General features: G+C 39.5%; 1 protein-coding gene across 6 annotated transcripts in view; it reads left to right on the top strand.

Moving 5' to 3' along the window:
- FOXN3 (forkhead box N3) overlaps nt 1-22,297 on the top strand; it is a 299,791-nt gene that overhangs the window by 161,509 nt on the left and 115,985 nt on the right. For all 6 annotated transcript variants that reach the window (XM_077819245.1, XM_077819246.1, XM_077819244.1 and 3 more), the window contains exon 3: nt 4,983-5,119. In XM_077819245.1, coding sequence (XP_077675371.1) covers nt 4,983-5,119 — 137 coding nt within the window. The remainder of the gene's footprint in view (nt 1-4,982; nt 5,120-22,297) is intronic.

Here is a 22,297-nt window from a genome sequence, read left to right as displayed (position 1 = left end):
CAGCCCCCCAACCTGAAGCAAATACTCTCACCAGCAACCACACAACAGAAGCACTAACCCAGGAGCCCGTTGCCAACTGTGTCCACATATCTATTCAGGGGACACCATCACAGGGCCTAATCACATCAGCCACACTATCAGAGGCTCGTTCACCTACACAACTGCCAATGTGATATATGCCATCATGTGCCAGCAATGTCCCTCTGCCATGTACATTGGTCAAACTGGACAGTCTCTACGTAAAAGAATAAATGGACACAAATCAGATGTCAAGAATTATAACATTCATAAACCAGTCAGAGAACACTTCAGTCTCTCTGGTCACTCGATTTCAGACCTAAAGGTTGCAATATTAGAACAAAAAGACTTCAAAAACAGACTCCAACAAGAGACTGCTGAATTGGAATTAATTTGCAAACTGGATACAATTTGGATACAACTGGATACAACTTAGGCTTGAATAGAGACTAGGAGTGGATGTGTCATTACACAGAGTAAAACTATTTCCCCATGTTTATTTCCTCCACCCCCCACTGCTCCTTGGACATTCTTAACTGCTGGAAATGGCCCACCTTGATTATCACTACAAAAGGTTTCCTTCTCTCCCCCCCCGCCCCTCCCCTCTCCTGCTGGTAATAGCTTATCTTAAGTGATCACTCTCCTTACAGTGTGTATGATAACACCCATTTTTTCATCTTCTGTGTGTATATAAATCTCCTCACTGTATTTTCCACTGAATACATCCGATGAAGTGAGCTGTCGCTCACGAAAGCTTATGCTCAAACAGATTGGTTAGTCTCTAAGGTGCCACTAGTACTCCTTTTCCTTTAACCTACCTTAAGTCTCTCTTTTGATACTTACTGCTTCTAAGGTTCTCCCTCCTATTGAATATTTGTGTTTTTCAGGTTGTGTTGTACGTTTCCAGGATTAATCTCATTTTACTGCTTGTCCCTATTCTTAATGTGTTTTAGGTCCCATTGTATTTCTGTTTCCTCTTTGTGAACCCAGTCTTTTTGAGAGGCTGAGCTCTCTCAACTGCCACTTACTACTTCATGTCAGGGAATACTCACACTTTATAGGGCCAGATCCTACCTTTGCAACATCTTCCAGTTCAGTATAATTAGTTGGTTTACTGTTTGCTATTAGATACTCTGTATCTGATGAAAACACAGACATCCAAGTTCTAATTTAACCACCTTGTAGAGGAGTCTTACTAGAAGCTGCATACTAAAGCTCACAACAGGGTAATCAGCATCAGCATTTTTTCATTGATGTATTAAGTGTAATGAACTCATATTTGCAATCCTTGGTGCATCTCTGCACCAACAGATTTTCAAGTAAACATATCTCTGTTTTGAAGTGATGTTTGACATCTGGTATAATGTTTGAAGACTGAATGCAAAACGTCAGTTGGCAATTCGGATGCTGCTTAAAAACACAGCTAATTTCACTGAACCCTAAATCACAAGCTCACTGCGGTAGCCTGATGTATTACAGCATTTTTTTGAATACTTCATCTGCAATAATTTACAGTGCATAAGTGAAGTCTAGTCTCTTTTCGGTGGACCAAAAGCTGTGCATGTGTATATAAACAAATAAAAATAAATAATGGCATAGACAATATAAATAGTGTTGGTAATTGGATAACAGGCAGATAAAATGTCCTGAAGTAATGTTAAAAGGATCTCTTCAAGCTCGATGGCCCTTAAATGTAACTTTCAAAAAGTTGTTCCATGTTCTGGATACTAAGGATTACAGCAAGTTTTTCCCCTAGAAATACTCTGCTTTGTACATTTTTCTTAAAAGGACTATAGTAACATCTTTCTCACTCTAGCTAGAGGGCAGAGGACAGGACTGGGACTCAGGAAAACTGGGTTCTGTTCCTGGGTCTGCCACTGGTCTGGTAGGTGACCTTGGACAAGTCACTGTCACACTCTGTGCTATCCCGATCTGTAAAATGGGAATAATGGTACTAACCTTTGTAAAGCGCTGGAAGATGTATAACTGAAAAATGCTACATAAGAGCTGGGTATTATAATATAGCTACAATGACTTAAAATCATTGAAATGGTTTTGGTACATAGAATTGCTAACTGCGTGAAATAAAAGGGCTTGTAAGTAGACTGACGCAGATTAGTCAAGCTTTTAGTTTTGGTTTCAGAGTAGCAGCCATGTGAGTCTGTATCTGCAAAAAGAAAAGGAGTACTTGTGGAACCTTAGAGACTAACCAATTTATTTGAGCATAAGCTTTTGTGAGCTACAGCTCACTCACAAAAGCTTATGCTCAAATAAATTCGTTAGTCTCTAAGGTTCCACAAGTACTCCTTTTCTTTTAGTTTTGGACTGAAGCAGCCATGGTGTTAAACTCTCTGAACATGGAAATATCAGGCCATTCCATTGCCACTGCTGGAATATTGTTGATACATAGGTACAATATGTACAATCTAGAAGTCCCCAAAGTGTGGGGTGTGCCCCCCTAGAGGGGCACGGAGGAAAATTCTGGGGGCGCGCAGCTGAGGCCCTGGCCAACCCCCATTCGGGGTGGGGATGGAGTGCCACCCAGCTCTGCTCCTGGCCCTGGCCTTGGCCCTGGCCCCGGCTGCCAGCTCCGCGCCCGGGGTCCCGCTCCTGGCTCTGTGCCTAGGGCCCCGGCTCCACTCCTGGCCCTGGCCCACCCCCAGCTGTGGCCCTGGCCCTGCCTCCTTACCCCTGTCCGTGTTCCCCCTCCCAAAGCCATGACCCCACTCCTGGCCCCAGCTAGGGTGAGGATGGGGGATGCGTGGGCAGGGGAGGGGGTGAAGTAAAAAGTTTGGGGACCACCTGTCTAAGAGCATCCTGGAAAGCCCATCAAGCATAGGGACACAAGGATTCTTCCTAACTTGAGGTAAAAGGGAGAAGTATGACTTATGTAGGATCAACAGAGTGGTAGCACTTTCCAGACATAACCCAGGGAGCCTTACTTCATTTAAGACAACATATAAGCAAACAAATAGGATGTAAAATGCAACAAGACTGAGGCAGTGTGCTTGAACACCCATACGTCTGTCTACGGCTGTATCTATTTTGCAAGATTAAGGGCTGGATCCTGCAATGAGCTCCAGGAAGGCAGATGATTGCTCTCTCACATGGGAGTCCATTGAAGTGAGTAGGCTCAAGGATCTACTCAAGCAGATCCAGATGCAGGAACAGGGTCGGGGGACTGTAAGTTTGGAGGAAGGTTTGTAAGACTCTTGTATATTGTGTAAAGAACCTCGAAGTATCTTTGTAGGGTAAGGCAACACTTTGAAAGTTGATGATGATCCACAAACATGACAGGGTTTCCAAAAGCAAAAGTGTGGGTTTTTCCCCTCTCTCTAGCTTTAGTCATGTACTAATTTCAGAGTGGTGATTTTATTTTTTAACTCCACTGTGTACACGTCATCTCACACAAACACACACACTCAGTCAGTCAGTTTAATATGTTGATCTTACTTTACTAAAGTAAAGGATTGGAAGGATTAGATTTTTGTAGCTAAATGTTAGTAAACATCAATTTCACTGTATACCCACAAACTGACAAGAAGCATTTTTCTTTAGAACTTATTAGAGTTTGATTTAAGGATATTTACTTTGTATATTTTGACACGATGTTGACAACTTGTGTTTTACCCATTATGGAGCTTTTAACTTTTTGAATTTCAGCTTCTACTGTCCTTAAATAATGATTGTCTAGCGCTCCTCCCCCCCCCCCCGATGAAAATACAAATAAAAAATGCTTAAAACCAATACTTTTGCCCAACTGTGAAAAATTAAATTGATTAAAATAGAAAAAATGCTTAACAAACATTGATATTTGTTGAAATTATTAAAAAACAAAACAAAAAATTGAATTCTGCCAAGCCTAGATATAGAACTGAGAAAGAGTAAGTGTCAAGAGGTTGTAGTATAACTTGACTTTTTCCAGAAGGGGGTAAAATAGGTGACATTTATCCAAAACCTTACCAAAATGACTTCAGTATGGTAGGCTACTTGAAAGCCTGCAGCCTCTTCAGCCATCAGTAAGTAGAGCAGCTGTTTATTTTATGAGTTTCTCTTACAGACCTACCTATCTTGTTTTGGACACTTTTAGTGAAAAAAATATCATCCTATTCTGTGTCTGAACTGCCATTTTTCTAAGTCTGTTAAGGACACGCTTTCCATCTTTTTAAGAGTTCAAACCGAACAATTCAGAATATCTGCACTCAGACCTCTGATAGTACTGATACAAGGCTTGCTTTGATCTGCAGAATAAATATTGAATTTTGATGTAGGCTTCCCCATCACAGACTGACTGCTAGAGTTCTTAGTGTGTCTAGAAAGGTTAATTAAAATTGCTGCTGGTTTAACCAATCAAAATTCTTCAGTAGCCTTAAATGACTTAAACTCTGATTACATTGGATTTTTTGTTTTGTTTTCTCAGAAAAAAATGTATGGATTAATTTGCTTTTGTATTAGAATTGCACGGATGTCATGTGGCTGAAGGATTAAGTCCCTTTATTTTTTAAAACAGTTGCTAAGGTGTTTTAAACCATTCCTTTTTATCCCTGTTCCCTGGGGTTTTTTTTGTTTGTGTTTTGTTTTTACAACAGCAAAACAAAAAAATAACATTTTATTCACTTTTAGAGAGGAATCTATTTATCTTCAAAGTTGACATGGAAAAATAAGAAATTGTAGTTCTAGTCTGGAGTAAGAGAGAAATTTCCAGATATTGAATCATTTCACCAGCGTTAACGTAAACAGGGACAATAGTTTGTATTTTTTTTCCTTGAAAGCCTTTTTTTAAATAAAATTGAAATATTTCATTATTGGAGTAATAATCTCTGGCAAACAAACGCTGTTCATTTCTGTCAAGAAGCAGAAAGAAATCCATTGTTTTTCCTGTGAAAGTATTGCTTATACATGCGTCTATGCAACTAGATCATGTTTATCTTTTTTTTTTTTTTTTTTACTCTTTCTCTTTGCAGAGTATTGGAAAGGGGTCCTTGTGGTGTATAGACCCAGAATATAGACAAAATCTCATTCAGGCTTTGAAAAAGACACCCTATCATCCATATTCACATGTGTTCAATACACCTCCCACATCTCCTCAGGCATATCAAAGGTAAGAAAACTAGAACACCTTTTATAACGACTATTATTTCTATTGAGCTGCACTTCTTGGGTAAGACATTAAACATAACTAATCACAATAGTTATGACAATATAGTAGTGAACAAAATATTGAAGTATAATGAGTGGTCAAATCCTTTACTTAATCTACAATATTCCTTACCCTCTTGATCTCTTGTATGATGGCAACATGTTGATCCTAATAAATCCATAGACTGGAAGGAGCTGTATTTCCATGGATAATTTATAACATTTCTCAGCAAAAGCAAAATGTAAAATGAACACACACAAAAGTAAATGGGAAGCTTTAAAATATCAGTTTGTCCTGTTTCAATAGATAAAAATATCTGACTCCAGCAAGCAGGGTGTTAGTGAATTATTTTTCTCTTGAGCTTGATTGAGCAGTCTTTTAAGACTGTGTTGTCAATGCAACTGTCAAGTCTCTATGTAAACCCTACATCTGGTGATTTAAAACTCTTTCTGTTGTGGTTACTACGTGCTCTGTAGTGCTTTGTAGTTGAGTGCATGTGCTTGCATTTATCTCAAAGCTGTGCAGTGGAGAACAATAGAGGCTTTCGTTCTCTCAGTAATGAAATAGGTGTGTTTATCTGACCATTGCTTAGAAGTGAAGTGTTAGCTGCTAGGAGAGAGCATTTAAGATTGTGACCCACAAAGGAGAGAAGTAAATATCTGGTTCTTAATAGATCTGCTTCCTTTTAACTGCAAATATAGAATCTACATTTTAAAATGTTCTAGCAAATCTGGTTTGATCAGAAATATTTTTTTGTCACTAGGATTTTTGTCTGACTTGAGAAGAATGCCTGCTACTAGCACTCTGGATTAATGGGTGATTTTGATGGTTTTTGTCTTTTCAACATATTCTTTTAAAAATATGAGTCTAATATTTGTCCTGCAAAGAGGCGGCGATGCACAAAGTGATTTCTTTCAAACAATGTTAATGAAGTTCTTGTGCATCTCTGCTGAGCAGTGCATTCCATCACATGGCCAGACAATCAATCTTCACTCAGAGATTGGGAGGAACAGCTGGGCTTTCGTAGGAGACTGCTGTATGTCTGCCCTTGCTAGGCGATTAGCGTGATGGTAACCATAGTAACTAGAATGTCTCCATAGCAACGCATAGCTGAGACAGGTGCAGTTGCATCACAAGGCTGTTTGTTGCCTGGCAAAAGGACAGGCCATTAGTACTCAGATATACGCTGTTGCATTGGTAACATAACCCTACATAGCAACTACAGTTGGCTTAAAACTTTCTTTAAAATAAATGACATTGTGCCTGTTTTTGTCTGTTTTCATATAAATCAACAGAATCATGTTATATGAGCTGACAGCTTGAGGTCAGGTAGCTTTATGAGATCAAATATAATGTGAGATTTTCTAATGCAATAGAGTAAAAATGGTAAAACTGCAGTGGAGGACCCAGTGCTTGTTAGAGTAACTTCAGGTTAACATTGGAGCTGTAAGTAGCTTTTCTGCATTCTCATACCACCCTCTCAGTGAAAGAGGTTTTTCACTTTTCCTGTGTCCCCCCTTGACCTTTTATCAAAAGCATCCACCATCCTGTATACTCTCAGATAGTTAAATAATTTGGATGGTTATGTTAGAACAGCAGTTAAATAAATATTCAAATAATCTTTCTTTATAGACCTGAGAAGCCTAATGATTTCATTAATATATTCGCGAACAGTAGAAACAGAGGGTAATCTATGCAGGCATGTGTTAAACATTTAAATAAAATTTTACTTTTCCATAGAATCTTAGCACATAGAATTCTTCATCCAATGCAGTTGTAGAATCAGAGAAAACTTGTTGAGTCATGTTAATCCCACTGGCAGAGAATGCTGTTTGGGATAGTTTGACAGGTTTTTCTGAAAGTGCTAATTATCAATTTGCAGAGCACTACTCCAGAAAGGTTTTATTCTCCTCAATGCAGACTTTCTCAGAAATAAGACATCTGCAGTTTAAAGTTATTGTTTTTCTTGATTGAAAATAATTTTATGCACAAATATTTGAACTTCAGTATGACCCCCTCCTCAATATAATTGAAATCTATCTATCTATCTATCTATATATATCTTGTTTTTATTAAAGTAAGTCTCTTCCCTTTAAATCTATGGGACAGATCCTCAGGTGTACTGATAGCTTTATGCTGCTCCACTGGTATACGTTGGCTGCTGGAGCTGACTGAGAGCTTTTCTAGATTAGTAAAATCTGCACTAGTGTGACTACGCTACTGTAGCTACACCAATGCAATTTCCCCTCCTTTAGACAAGTCCTAACTTGTTCATAAAAGAATCTCCACAATCATAAAAGTAATCCTGCACTGGTGTACAGCTAATCCAGGGTTTGTGTAGCACACACCTGGCTTGCTGCCAGGGTAGCAGATACGGGGGTGTGATTATTAGAAAGGGGATGAGGTTAGGATCCCCCTAAACTATGCAAACCTGTACATGCTCTTCTGTCACTTGGGTCTGAGGCAAGCCATTGTCACCTGTAACAAACAGCATGCTACTAAATAAGCATACAGATCAGCACCAGGATCAGGGCAAGAAAGTTGTGCTCCACACCTTGACTTTGTACTTTTTTTTTTTTTTTTTTGACAATACACAAGAATTTGGCTGTATATCTGCCGTGTGTGTGTGTGTGTGAGTGTGAGTGAGAGAGAGAGAAACTTTTTTAGAATTTACTTTGAGTGCATGATTTCTTCTGTTGATGTTAGTTTATATCTGTATCATTTCCAAGTTGATACTCCCCTTCCCCCCCTGCCCATTTAGTGTAAGAAGGATTATAATATTACTGTATGTTAAGCTCCAGCAACTCAAAGCGAGACTTTCTTTCCTTTTCAAAACAATGAATTTAAAGCTTTTACACTTCATGTGCTGTTGACACTTTTACTACAGCACTTGGTCCTCCTGTTTTCATCTTAAGGGTGCATTATAAACAAATAACTTAACTTTACTTCAATACGGTGTAAAAGCCTTTCAAAGAAAGAAGAGCTTCACCTCCAATTTCCCCTATTGAAACATCCAAACCCTTCTCATTGTTCTTTGTAGCAGTGAAGTACTTCAGTAGTTAAATTACCTCAAGGCTTAAGAAGAACGTAATCTTTTTGTGGTCTCTTAAAATGTTTACCACTTTTATTACCACTCTTGCTATTGTGAATTTGCTATGGAATTATGATTTAAGGACAATACAAGGCTGAACTAGGGCATCATTGAATGTTGAATTAGTTTAACCATATACTGGTAATCACATAATTCTAGTCAAAATAGGAAATTGTTAAATACATTAGCTGTGTATGTATAGGAAGTCTGAATAGTCACTGTACAGCTAAAACATTTACATGTGCAGGGGGGAGAAAATCTTGCATAAATCTTTAGACTTGGGAGAAATCTTTAAAAAGGTATCAATCCTTACCTGCAACTTCACCTGACCAAAGTGGCACCTTGGAAAATTAGCAAAGGCCACATGTGGCGAAGCTCCATGGCAGCCCGTAAGCTTTGGGTGACAACAGCCCACAATAAAGAGAAATTATGCTGCCTGAAATTAATAGAATACATGTAGAATGATTTAATTCACCTATATTAAAATGCCTTGTGGGGGGTGGATTAACAGAAGAAATTACAAGTTTTATAAGTTTCAGTTGGCAAGATCCCACAGAGGCAAATTGACCCACTGCTTGTCTCTTTTGGGCATTGCAAAGGAACAAATGTATGACAGACCATTTAGAATCTCCATACAAGGCTTGGAGACAAGTAGAACAGGGGAGATACACAATCGATACTTGGGGTGGAGGGAATGCGACATAACACATCTTCAGCCAGAAGCTTATTCAACACCACGTAAATCTGTGAAATATTCCTCTAAAGAGAGCTAGTCATTTTAAGAGCTGATTTTGTTTTGCAAAAGGATGTTCTGCGTTAAAGTCATAGTACATAATACTATCTAGTACAGGGCTCAGTGTTAAAATAATATCATTCAGGATGCGAAAAAAGGCATAAGCCAGGAAGGTTGAAGCCAAATTTCTATAAAGTTTTGGGCTTTTTGGATCCAGTGTTACAGTGTACACCCATCAATGTATGCAGATGACATTAATGCAGTTAACAGCTGTAATGCCTGTCCATCACAGAGAAACCAGAGCCCACAGTGTTCTGAAATGGCACTGCTTCTTTCAAGTCGGTAAGCCAAAAAAGTAGAATATGGTGGTGCTAAACATTTCATTTTAATGTGCTTACTTGGTTTAAAAAAAATCCCAAACAACCTTTTATTTAATTTTTTCTCATTTAAACTTTTGACTAAAATATCAAAGCACCTGAGATAAATTGGAAGGTCAAATTGAAAAGCACATGTTCTGAAGAAAAGCTTCAGATTATTAAATTACTGAATAAATTGTTTAATAACTTTAATTTTAATCAATTTGTAGGCACCTAGAGAATAGTAGGGTTTTAAGGAATAGTCAGCATGGATTTGTCAAGAACAAATCATGTCAAAACAATCTAATTTCCTTCTTTGACAGGGTTACTGGCCTATTGGATAGCGGGGAAGCAGTAGACCTGATATATCTTGATTTTTTATTGAGGCTTTTGATGCAGTCCTACATGACATTTTCATAAGCAAACTAAGGAAATATGGTCAAGATGAAATTTCTATAAAGCGGGTGCAAGACTGGTTGAAAGACTATACTCAAAGAGTAGTTCTCAATAGTTGGCTATCAAACTGGGAAGGCAAATCTAGGGGGATCCTTCAGGGGTCAGTCCTGGGTCTGGTGCTGTTTGCTGTTTTCATTAATGACTTGGATAATCGAGTGGAGAGTATGCTTATAAAATTTGTGGAGGACACCAAGCTGAAAGGGGTTTCAAATACTTTGGTAGACAGGATTAGAATTAAAAATGATCTTGGCAAATTGGAGAATTGGTCTCAAATCAACAAGATGAAATTCAGTAAAGACAAATGCAAAGTGCTACACATAGGAAGCAAAAATCAAATGCACAATTCAGTCCAAAAAAGGCTAATGTTCTGAGATGCGTTAACAGGAGTGTCATTTGTAAGACACAGGAGTTAAATGCCCACTGTACTCAGCACTGGTGAGGCCTGAGCTGGGAAACTATATCTAGTTCAGGAAAGCTGTGGATAAATTCAAGAGAGTCCAGAGGAGAGCAGCAATGCTAAAAGTATAGAAAACCTGACCTATGAGGAAAGGTTTTTACAAACAAAACAAAAAAAAAACTTGAGAAAAAAACCTTGAAGAGGGGACTTGATAAGTCTTCAGATATGTGCAGGGCTGTTATAAAGAGGGCAGTGATCAGTTATTCTCCGTGTCCACTGAAGGCAGGACAAGAAGTAATGGTCTTCATCTGCAGTGAGGGAGATTTGGGTTAGATACTAGGACAAACTTTCTAACTATAAGAGCAGTTAAATTCTGGAATATAATTCCAGTGGAGGTTGTAGAATCCCCATCATTGGAGATGTGATGGGTTGGGACACAGAAACCCCCTTGGGACTGCCACCTGAGGTATTGAGACTACCTCTAATCCCGTTTTCCCTGGCAGTTTGGGACTTCAGTACCTTGCCTGGTTGTGCCAGACACACTAGCCTGCTGCAAACGCAGACCCAGGTCTGAACCACGTCCCCCAAAAGCTGCAGGCTTAATTGAAAACAGCTTAAGAAGTGCTCCTCTCTCCAACACCCAGATACCCAGTTCCCAATGGGGTCCAAATCCCCAATAAATCCGTTCTACTCTGTATAAAGCTTATACAGAGTAAACTCATAAATTGTTTGCCCTCTATAACACTGATAGAGAGATATGCACAGCTGTTTGCTTCCCCAGGTATTAATACTTGCTCAGGGTTAATTAATAAGTAAAAAGTGATTTTATTAAATATAAAAGGTAGGATTTAAGTGGTTCTAAGTAATAACAGACAGAACAAAGTAAATTACCAGGCAAAATAAAACAAAAACACGCAAGTCTAAGCCTAATATAGTAGGAGACTAAATGCAGGTAAATATCACCCTCAGTGATGTTCTAATAAGCTTCTTTGACAGACTAGACTCCTTCCTAGTCTGGGTCCAGCAATCACTCACACCCCCGTAGTTACTGTCCTTTGTTCCAGTTTCTTTCGGGCATCTCTTTGGGGTAGAGAGGCTATCTCTTAAACCAGCTGAAGACAAAATGGAGGGGCTTCCCAGGGATTGTATAGTCTTTCTCTTGTGGGCGGAAACCTCTTGTGTTCTCCTGTGCAGAATCACAGCTACAAGATGGAGTTTTGGAGTCACATGGGCAAGTCACGTGTCCATGCATGGCTCAGTTCTTTACAGGCCGACGCCATTGTTTACACGTTAGTTTGAACGTGCCCAGGAAAGCTTAGATGTGGATTGCTGTCTCCCAAGGTTCATTATTAGCTAAGTACTCCCAATTACTTGAATAACCCCTTCACACTATGTTGACCAAATTTGCCTTCCGTGCTTCCTACAGAAAACACTTTAAATACAAGCATAGAGCCACCGCTCATAACTTCAGATATAAAAATGCTACATGCATATGAGTAGGATGAATACTTTCAGTAGAATATAACTTTGCAAAGATATATTACATGGCATATCTAGCATAAAACATATTCCAGTTATGTCATATTTACACTCATAAGCATATTTCTATAAAGCATTATGGGGTGCAACGTCACAGGAGGTTTTTAAGAATAGGTTGGACAAAGACCTGTCACAGATGATCTGGGTTTATTTGGTTCTGTTTCAGTGCAGGGGGCTGGACTTGATGACGTCCCAGGGTCCCTTCCAGCCCTACATTTCTATGAGTCTATGATTCTCTCCTATGTGTTGGTCTAGGGTTTAAAATCTGTCACAAAAAACTTTAAATATATTAAAAGGTGACAGTAGCAACCCTGAATCTCTTTTTATGGACACAAACTCTGTTAACAGTCGCTTCTCTAAGTAAATGCTCTGATATTGCATCATCATCATCATCATCATCATCATCATCATCATCATCATCATCAGTCTTTGTACTCTATAGTGAACTATAGGTGTGATTACTGCTTCTGTTAATGCTTTGAGTAAATCTTCAATGGATTTTTTTTTTTTCTTGAGTGTGTTGTATCAGGTCAGCTCTCAGTTATTCTTGGAGTCCGTGGAGATAGGGAGGAAAATGCTATTAACTAAATATGTTTTTCTAAAACTAATAACCTTTACTCTTTTTTTATATAGTGTATTAAGATCCTCTGTAAGATGAGGTTTATCCTTTTAGAAGAGATGGATATAGCACTATAAGGTTTATGTAGTCACAGAAAACAGAGTATAAGGCTTGTGGGGTAAGAAGTAACTTTTAAAAAAAATTTCATTACAATCTGCCCAGTGACTCATGCTAATTTGTATTTGCTAAATTGGTGGCAAATGTTGGTGCATCCTCTTCTAAGCTGCTGTGTGACTGGAGTGGGGAAAATTCTCCAGATATACAGATAGACTGTGTTACTCTGAACAAGGCTTTTGCACTCCCACACTCTACCTGTACCATGACAGTCTTCATCTATTTAAAGGAATTCTGATGTGAAAAATAATTATGTAAAATCGCTCCACCTTTCCCACAGAGCTGCTCTCTTCTGATTTAGCAGGTATTGGCGCCCCAGTCAGCAGAGACTTATACATATGCTTGACTTTAGGTGCTGAGTAGTCCCATTGACTTCAGTATATTTATCTAAAGTATTTATCAAAAGTATATCCTTGAATGAAGTGTTTAATTCAACTGCACTAATCAGGAACCCAAGAAATTTAAAATTTTGTGGGGTGGTGGTTGTTTTTTGTTTTAAACAAAACTGTTTTCCTCCTATTGCTATTTACTTCTCTGGAAAATGTAACAAGTAACTTTAGAATTTGTAATAGCTCCTCTAGTAGGTGTCTTTTAATATTGATGTGTCTGATTAAAATGGCTTAGCTCTGCAAATATTGCTGTTTTGACGAATAATTTGCTTTGATTGCAAGTATTTTACAAATTGCAAGTAATAATCCAAGTAAAAAGGATCACTTTTCACTGCAACTAACAATACGTTTCATTTAATATAGAGCACGTTGTGGGTTGCTGGGTGATAAAACGAAGTGGCAGCTGGTCAGAGTGCTAAATATACAGATGCTTAATTTTCCAGTTTTTATAACAAAACTAAAGTTTGTTTTAACTTATATTGACCATGTTAATATAGAAACGGTTACAGTTCCTGGAATGTGTAGATCTTAATAAAATAATTAGCTAGCAAAACCCACATCACTTGAGCTCTCATGGTGAACAGCTAGTAGCCTCTTAGTATATCTTTATATTGCTTGTTCATTTGAACTTAAACTATATAAAGTCTTCACATTGTACTCTAGGCAAATACATGCAACCTTGTGTTCCTTTTGCTGTCAGTCTTATCTCAATACCTCCAATACTATTTTAGGCTCACCTGTTGTCTTATTCTTGTTGAGACTGAAAGATTGCCCTTGCCCAAAGAGTTTATTACGTCTTATGTATGTATAGTGCTTAGCACAATGGGCCCCTGGGACTGATTTGGGACGTCGGGGCGCTACTGTAATAATAGCTGAATACTACAACTCTAGTAAGAAAAATAGAGCAATTGCTAATATGCACAGCTTATACCTAGACTGTGAACATTGTATCATGGAAGAATAACTTTGGATGTTGCCAAAACAATTGTAACAAACTCAGAAGGGATACTCTATTACAGTCACTCTCAACCTTGCCAGACTACTGTACCCCTTTCAGTAGTCTTATTTGTCTTGCATACCCCCAAGTTTCATGTCACTTAAAAACTACTTGCTTACAAAATCAGACATAAAAATATGTGTCACAGCACACTATTACTGACAAATTACTTACTTTCTCATTTTTTATCATATGATAACATAAATCAGTTGGAATATAAATATTGTACTTACATTTCAGTCTATAGTATATAAAGCAGTATAAACAAATCATTGCCTGTAAGAAATTTTAGTTTGTACTGACATTGCTTTTTATGTAGCCTGTTATAAAACTAGGCAAATATCTAGATGAGTTGAAGTACTCCCTGGAAGATTTCTGTGTATCCCCTGGTGTACATATACCCCTGGTTGAGAACCACTGCTCTATTACACCTCCTAGTTGCTTTCTCCTACTCTGTGCTCTTATGAGTTGGAGAATGTAAATTGTACTTGTTTGTTTGCACACCAGCCAAATGGGAAATTGGTGCAAGCCATGCAAATTTACCACTAACGCCTATTTTATGACTAACCCACACTACAAGTGACGTTACTGCTGAATTTGACCCGGCCACTTCCATGGGAAATAAACCTGCTTACATCAGGTCTGAATTTGACCAACAGTATGTACAAGATGTCTGTAAACGTCTACATAGATCCAAACAATCCTTCAGTCAGTTAACTAACTTCTCTTTGCACTACGCTGTTTTTTTTTTTTTGTCACCCTTCCATTTATAGTCTTCTTATAACAAATACTTTGTTTTCATAGCAGTATTTTTCCAAGCAGAAGATCCATCAAAATAGCTTTCCTTCAGATTTGTTAGTTGCAGCCATGGAGTTAAATTTCATTTATTCTTAGTACAGCCTTAAACTTTAAGGTTTATTTGGAATAAATATAGCTTCAGAATAGACTATTCTGAAAATCTTAAAAAGTGAGAAAACCATAGTTGTCTCTCCAGTAGTGCATGAGGTTTGTTTTCTTGTAAAATTTAAGTATTTTTGTAGTACCATATATCAAAATACAAACATTTAGATAAAGAGGAATATTGAAGTTTTTAAAGAAAGGTACATCAAGTATTTATAGGTAACTTGAAGTCTATGTGGATAGAAAAAGTTTATAAAACATATAGACCCCTTCTTCCTTTTTCACATTACAAGGAGCCCTTTAGAAGCGCTGGAAGCTTCAAATATTTGAATAACCATTTGGTGCAATAGAAGACATCCTTCCTCTCTAGGATGACAATTCTGTGCATAGGATCTGAAGATCTAATGGCCCTCTGTTCAGTGTTTGAATAAAGTAAGACAGTCACCTCAATGCTCAAGAGGAGCATCTTTACATTGTAACATTATAATGGGTCTGGCTACTGAACATTATGTATAGATAATAATTATGTCCATAATTAGGGTTGAAAACAGAATCCATTACAAGCTCTGTTTTTAGCCCTCTGTATGTTTTCATATAGCAGAACTTGGCTTGGCATGAAAAGTGCCAGGTGTACTCTTAAGACTAAGAAGAATCCATTCTGCAATATTTGAAAAATGGTCCAGACTTTCTTGAGTTGCAGAGAGTGGTTTTTTTTGTTTGTTTTTTTAAATCCTTATTTGGATTTTATATGTCTGATTTTGTCTGAGTAGCTCAAAACTGGCTTGTCTCTCAGCGAAACTTCCTTAGAAACTTTTGCTTAAGCTACATTTGAAGAAAGTAGGTTGTATTTAAGTTATTACTGATTGTCTCTGAAGGTTTTTATAAAGTCATTCATCATAGTGGTATCTGAGTGTGTATCTTATCCAGTTTTTAGGGTGAATACAAAAATTTCCCCTATGGTGGCTGGAAGCTCTTTGTACAGCACCTTACACAGTGGGGTCCTTGTCCATGAGTGGGGCTTCTAGACACTTTATAGAAATACAAATAATACTAATAGATGCATCATAGAACATTAAGATAGATGTTCTATATTTCACAGTTATGGCTAGTTGGAAAAACTGACAGAATCACTTGCCATTGAAATAAAAAGTGTTGCAAAATTGTGTTGATTTTGCCAAAATTGTGTTTTGAAGAAAAATGGGGGGAGGGTGTCCCCATTGCCTGATAAATGCTTTATAAAAGTCTGATGATATTTTCTGAATAAAATTAAAGGTGGACAATTCAAAACTGATAACTTTTCTGTGCAATGTATGTCCTAAAACTTGAATTTGCTGCCACTGGAAATTATTGAGGCCAAGGAATTAGCAAGATTGAAAAAGGCATTTTATCTTGGTATGGATAAACTATATAATATCCAGAATTGTAATAGTTAATACTGACACATTTTAGGAGGGACACTAAACCTCATACTTCAGTATTGAGGCACGATCGCTAAATATTAGAGATTAGGATGTGACTTAAAATGGGGGCAGATTAGCCCAGCAGGTTTTTTTGTTTTGTTTTTCGCAGCCATGACAACCCTCTGCATGGTGATTGTGGGAGGCAGAGGGAGAAAAGCAGCAGCCCCTTCCCTCCCTGTTGCTCCTGGATGTACTGCCTTGGTGTTTGCTGCGGCTGCCAGCAGGGGTTGGCACCCTGCCCCGCCTCTGGAGACAGGTGGGGCACAACGCTGGAGGAATGCAGGTGGCTGGTGGGTTCCCAATCCACCTTCCTGGGGTTGGTGGGACCTGGGCTTGGGCTTCAGTGGTGGGGCGTTCCGCTCCAGTTGTGGGGCTTCAAGCTTCAGCCTTAGGGTGGGGTTCCCCACCCAAGCCTTCATTGCCTCTGGCCCCATTGCCTTCCTCCACCCATTGCTCCAACCTCCCTTCTGCAGCTTCACACCCTAGGGCCTCCTTGCTTCTTGGCCACGGTATCCCCCCTGACCACTGGACTGTGGGCAGTAGCCCCCTGTAAGGCTGGCCCTGTTTGGCTCTGGTTATATCCCCCCAAATATAGGAATTAAACTATGGTGTTTAGGTCTAGTAAAGAATAGAGACAACTGTGCATTATTTTTTATTATTGAGTCTGCAAAAAAAAAAAAAAAAGACATAAATTGCAACGATTTCGATGTGTATATTTATTTGTTTTTCTTAAAGTTAATTAACTATTTTAGGAAAAAGTGTCAGAGCGGCCACCAGCAAAAGTTTGTGGCTGCACTCTGAGGCCACCAAAATATTTGCTGTGGGAACCCCTGGATTACCCCATGTTTTACTATGGTGGGTTTTTTACGCCTTCCTCTGAACCACCTTGTGCCAGTCACTGACAGGATACTGGACTATATGGGCTGGTCTGATCCAGTCTGGATATTCTTATGTTCCTATATTCCTTTGTTCTCTGTTACCTGTGTTCCCTCTTACTGGCTTTGTGTGAACATTCCGCTGAGCAAAGATTTGTTCTCAAGACCATTTTACAGAGTACATCATGAATACTTGTGCAATATGTCTTCACTTGAATGTTTGTGCCAGATGTGTTCATGTGGCCATCTAAAAAGCTGCTTTTTTTGAGTAGAGAGCAAAACTTGTAGTGTGTGGTGAAAGTGACTTATGTACAGTGCAAAACAGCAAATATTTGAAGCAGTAGTCATGGTGAATAGTTTACAAGAAACCCATAGGCTGAAGTATGTTTGCGTAACCCATTTGATTAGCAAACAAATTACTAAAACTCACTTTGTTCACAGATAATCTGTGAACAGAGAAAGAGGCTATATTTGAATAAGCCTTTTGTAGTGAATAATTCTTCTGGCTTTGCTCCTAATAGTGAGATCTGTTAGACTATGAATATATTTTTTTTTCCTAGGAGGTGAAGGAACCCCTATAGCTCCACAGAACTTTTAAATTAAACTGGAGAAAGTAGTGTAAGGGCCTAGTCTACTCAGGCAGATGTATGGAGGAAATTGTCTAAGAGGTTTTTTCTTTTTCTCTCCTGGTTTAACCATTATCCATTCCATTTTTTTAATCAACCCCCCCAACCCCCCCCGCGCGCATGTAAGACATAATTTGTTTGGGAACCTTTAAGATTAGTACATAGAATTTATTCATAAAAGGGGACAATTGCCCTGAATTACACTTCTGCACTCTGAAAAAGCAACTGGGTAGCCAACATTTATTGGTTAGCTTAGCATTTGGGGTCAAATCCACAAGATACCACTTCACTGGCTAAAGCTACAAACAAATCTGATCACTACCTCCAGTTGTTCTGCATATTAAACCCATTTAATTTATTGGTGGGTTCTGGATGTAATATGATTAAACTTACTTCCATAGGGACAGTTTTTGTTGACATACACTGGTCAGTCTGAGTCAGGGTTGGAGCTCTTTCTAAAAGATAGGGTATCGTTCAAACAGAAGTTATTGGCCTGTTGTTGTTGTTGTTGGCCTGTTGCAGAAATTATTGGGTGAGTTTCAGTGGGCTGTGTAATGGTCTCTCTTGTCCTTTAAAATAAATCTATTACACTATATCCCTAAATTGTTGCGGGCGGAGAGGGGGAGAGAATCAAACCTGGAAGTGGCCACCCAAGGAACTAGCGAAACTGGTTGTCCAATATAGACAAAGTTGCTGAAATGTATGGTGATATTTTAAACTGTCCATTTAGGCCAAGAAGTTACTGGCTGGAGTTAATCCTGGATGAAGGCTTCTGAGAAGAGTAAATGACAGATATTTCTAGTGTTAGTTTTCTTTTAGTTGTAGTGAATTTAGGTGGTTGTTGGTTTTTTTTTGTTTTTTTTTTTCTTTTTTTTACCTTGGAGTTAACCTGGATTAGCAGGTAGCACAAAAGTGTGAACATCATAAATTGCCTTTATTTATATCTCTCTTTCCTGAAAGTGTATGTGTGTTTTTGGTGTTTTTTGTTTTCTCCCTCTACCAGCTGCCTAATCATAAGCAAAATTCATAGCAGCTCACTTAATCTAGTATTTTAGGTCTCTCTTAATTGATACTTAGTCTATATGAAAGAGTCCGTTTGGTTAGTTGCTTTGCATATGAAAGATAAGCAAAACCAGTTTTCTCAGGAGATGACAAAATAAATAAAACAAGTAATTAAAGTTAGATCATTTTCAAAACTTAAGGGAATTAACAACAAACAAAGCTGCAGGAGCAGGGAGTTTTTGTTTTTCAGATTTTACTTGTATGTATAATGTTGAAGCGTGTATGTAAAATGCTGCTTTTACATAATTCTACGATATTTAAAAGGGCACAGTCAAATGGCTTATTAGAGCAATGTGGACCTTTTGTTACAGCACACATGCTGCTGTTGGCTTCAAATACTGAAAAGAATGCAGAATTGCCAGTACTGGTCCTTCTCCATTTCCTCAAAGATGCTGCCATCAGTGCCCCGTATTGAAGTGGGATTTAAACTTAATCCACATCATAGTTTGTAGATCTCACTGAAGATGTAGGATCAGATTTTCAAGGGTTTGGTTCCTATTTAGTGACCCTTGATGAGAATTGTTGGGCCCTGAGCACTTCAGAAAATCTTCCCCTAGCAGGTGCTGGGTTTAAGCTCTTTTTAAGCTGATTCAATCTGTTCCACAAAACTGTTTGCTTTTGTTCTCATAGATTAGCCAGAGGGTATAATTTTCAAAAGTTTCTAGGTGACTTAGTAGTGAAAGTCAATGAGATTTATGTTCCTAAATCACATAGAGACACTTTTTAAAAATTTTTACCCAGATCCTAAATATGGAGGTAGGGAGAAAGACATTAGAGTCTCTGTGTTAGTGACACATGGTACGCCATGTAAGGGACTCCAGCAGGAAAAGCAGAGGTTGGGGTGTTCACTTGTACACTAGACTAGAAAGGGTTAATGAAGCCGAGAAGGGGCCACACCTGAGAGGAATCAGGTGGCCTAAGCAACCCCTGATTGGTGGTGGAGCCCAGCGGAGAAGACACAGGCAGGGTTGATATAAAGCCAGGCAGTTGGCAGCAGAAAAGGGCTGCATTGAGGAAGTCTGCGTATCAGAGAGGGAAAGGAGGAAACCTAGGGGGAGAGTAGAAACCCCAGGGATCCAAGCCCTGAAGGAAGGGTTTACCCAGAAGGGTAGTGGAGTGGAAGACTGAGAGAGGCGGATTTTTTTTAGGCCCAATCCAGACCCAAGCCCAAGAGGTTGAGTCATTTTGTAACCTGATCCTCTCTCGTCCCCCCATCCTCCCAGAACCAGAGTCATTACCACCTCCTACCCATGTCCCAGCTCTCCTCCTCCTCGTGCCTGTGGGATCAGTGCGGTGGTGGCTGTATGCACTGGCAGCTTCATGCCCTGCTCCTGCCACCTCTTGCTGTGCCATGTGCATTTTGGAACAAGAGGCGCTGTGACTCCGGGTCAATCGACGCACTCACTCAGTCAGCAGCAGCCAGCAGGAGAGGGGCACATAGCAGCTGCAGTGCTAACCCTGCTGGCAGAAGGAGGAGAGCCAACCCAAGCCTGAGAGGATCCGTTTGTTTTCTTACCCGACCTGACCCCATTTGTATTCTGGTTCCGTTGAGTTCTGGTCAGGTGACAGGGCTCTAGTTCTGACTTAGAGCTGGGATCGAGACCTAGATTGGCTGTGAATGGGCAAGATAGCCTTTGTAGATGGGAGTTTTCCACTGCAGAAAAGCTAATTCTGTTCTGTTGCTGGCTGGGTAATGGTCACCTCTGATATGGCTTCAGGGACAGAAGTCATTTGTTCCTTCTTGGCACCTACTCACAAATACAGTCATTAGCTAAAGGCTAGAAAGCTGTTTTTGAAAAGCTTTTTTTTATATATATATATTCATCAGAAATTGAACTCTAAATATTTAATAAATTAAGATTTTCCCCATACTGCTTAGATTCTGTCACACCAATAATTCCTTTAAGCTCTCTTGTATCTACTACTTTCAAAGGTTTCTAGGACAGTTTGTTGCTTTCCATTCTCTTAATTATCAAAGTCAAACTTTAGAACAATCTGTGTGTGTGTTTTCATTAGTCTCCTTCAGCCATTCTAAGAATATGTGCACAGAGGCTTGGCAAAATGCACAAGCATGCAGTGCCCCTCACCCGACTCAGCACTGCGTGTGTTGCGCATGCAGATCACTGGCTAAATTTTTTGGAACCCCTGTATCAACAGTTAAGTGATTCTTTAGCTTGACAAAATCTTGCTGTTCAAGCTGTGAGATTTAAAGACAAAATGCTTCCTGCTAATTATTAACAGTTACTCTGTAAGAACAGACTCATTATAGGGGCACTGAACTCTGGCAGGTTGCCCTTTTCAGCACCTGAACAATGCGAAAGGGCGGGGAAAGAAATAGCAAGAGAAACTGGAGTGCTGGCACCAATTAGTCCTGAGATTACTAAAAGAGGATTGCAATTTCAAGGCCAAAAAAGAGTAGTGAGTGGGTAAAAGGATTTGAAATGAGATTATAGGACCTAAAAGTGCCTTTCTTTTGTTAGGGAAATAATTCAACAGTTTTGCTCAATCCAGTGAGACAATCCAGTTTAGGGACTGAAGTGGGAGATCGATGTCCTGTTGCTTTTGAGATCCTTAAAAGAAAACTACTAAGTTGATCCCCAGTTGCATTTGTAGTACTTCCTACACAAAGTGCTTCCAACAAACATACAAACAAATATGAAGGAACACTATCTGCCCATCAAAGGGCATGCTGTTTTTAAAGGAAGCTTTACTTGGATTTCTTAAAAGAGAAGCCAAGATTGTACTGTATGAAGGAAGATGTATTAAACTTTCTTGGGAAGAACTGTTTTCATGGTTGTTACTAGAGGTATGTCTACACCTGGGATCGGCAAACTTTGGCCCGCGGCCCGCCAGGGTAAGCCCCCTGGCGGGCCAGGACAGTTTGTTTACCTGCCAGGTCTGCAGGTTTGGCCAATCACAGCTCCCACTGACCACGGTTTGCTGCCGCAGGAAGCGGCAGCCAGCACATCCCTTGGCCCGTGCTTCTTTCTGCAGCCCCCATTGGCCTGGGACAGTGAACCGCGGCCAGCGGGAGCTGCGATTGGCCGAACCTGAGGATGCGGCAGGTAAACAAACCGGCCCGGCCCGCTAGGGGACCTACTCTGGTTGGCCGTGTGCCAAAGGTTGCTGATCCCTGGTCTACACCATAGGCGCCGACTCCCTGGGTGCTCCAGAAAAAAATAGTGGGTACTCAGCACCTACCGGCAGCCCCTCAGATCAACTCATCCCCTGCACCTCCAGTGCCTGCCACGATCACCTGTCTAGCGGTGTGCAGGAGGCGCTGTGGGGGCAGGGGAAGAGCAGGGTCAGGAAGAGGTGGGGCAGGGGGTGGGCAGGAAGGTGTCAATAGGGTTTTAATGCAAACAGTGAGAACTTGTACAGGTCAAGAAACATTAAGCTCTTGTTCTTGTGCAGTATGTGGGAGAAGCCAACTTTGTTTAATAAAAATTTAGCTGTAAAGAGGCCCCCCTGCTGAGGTGTTAAAGGTGCTGCCCAATGACCATAAACGTTCTAAAGCACAATGAA

This window comes from Eretmochelys imbricata, chromosome 6, assembly GCF_965152235.1.
Source record: "Eretmochelys imbricata isolate rEreImb1 chromosome 6, rEreImb1.hap1, whole genome shotgun sequence".
Classification (NCBI taxonomy): domain Eukaryota; kingdom Metazoa; phylum Chordata; order Testudines; family Cheloniidae; genus Eretmochelys; species Eretmochelys imbricata.
This window is presented reverse-complemented; position numbering and strand designations above follow the sequence as displayed.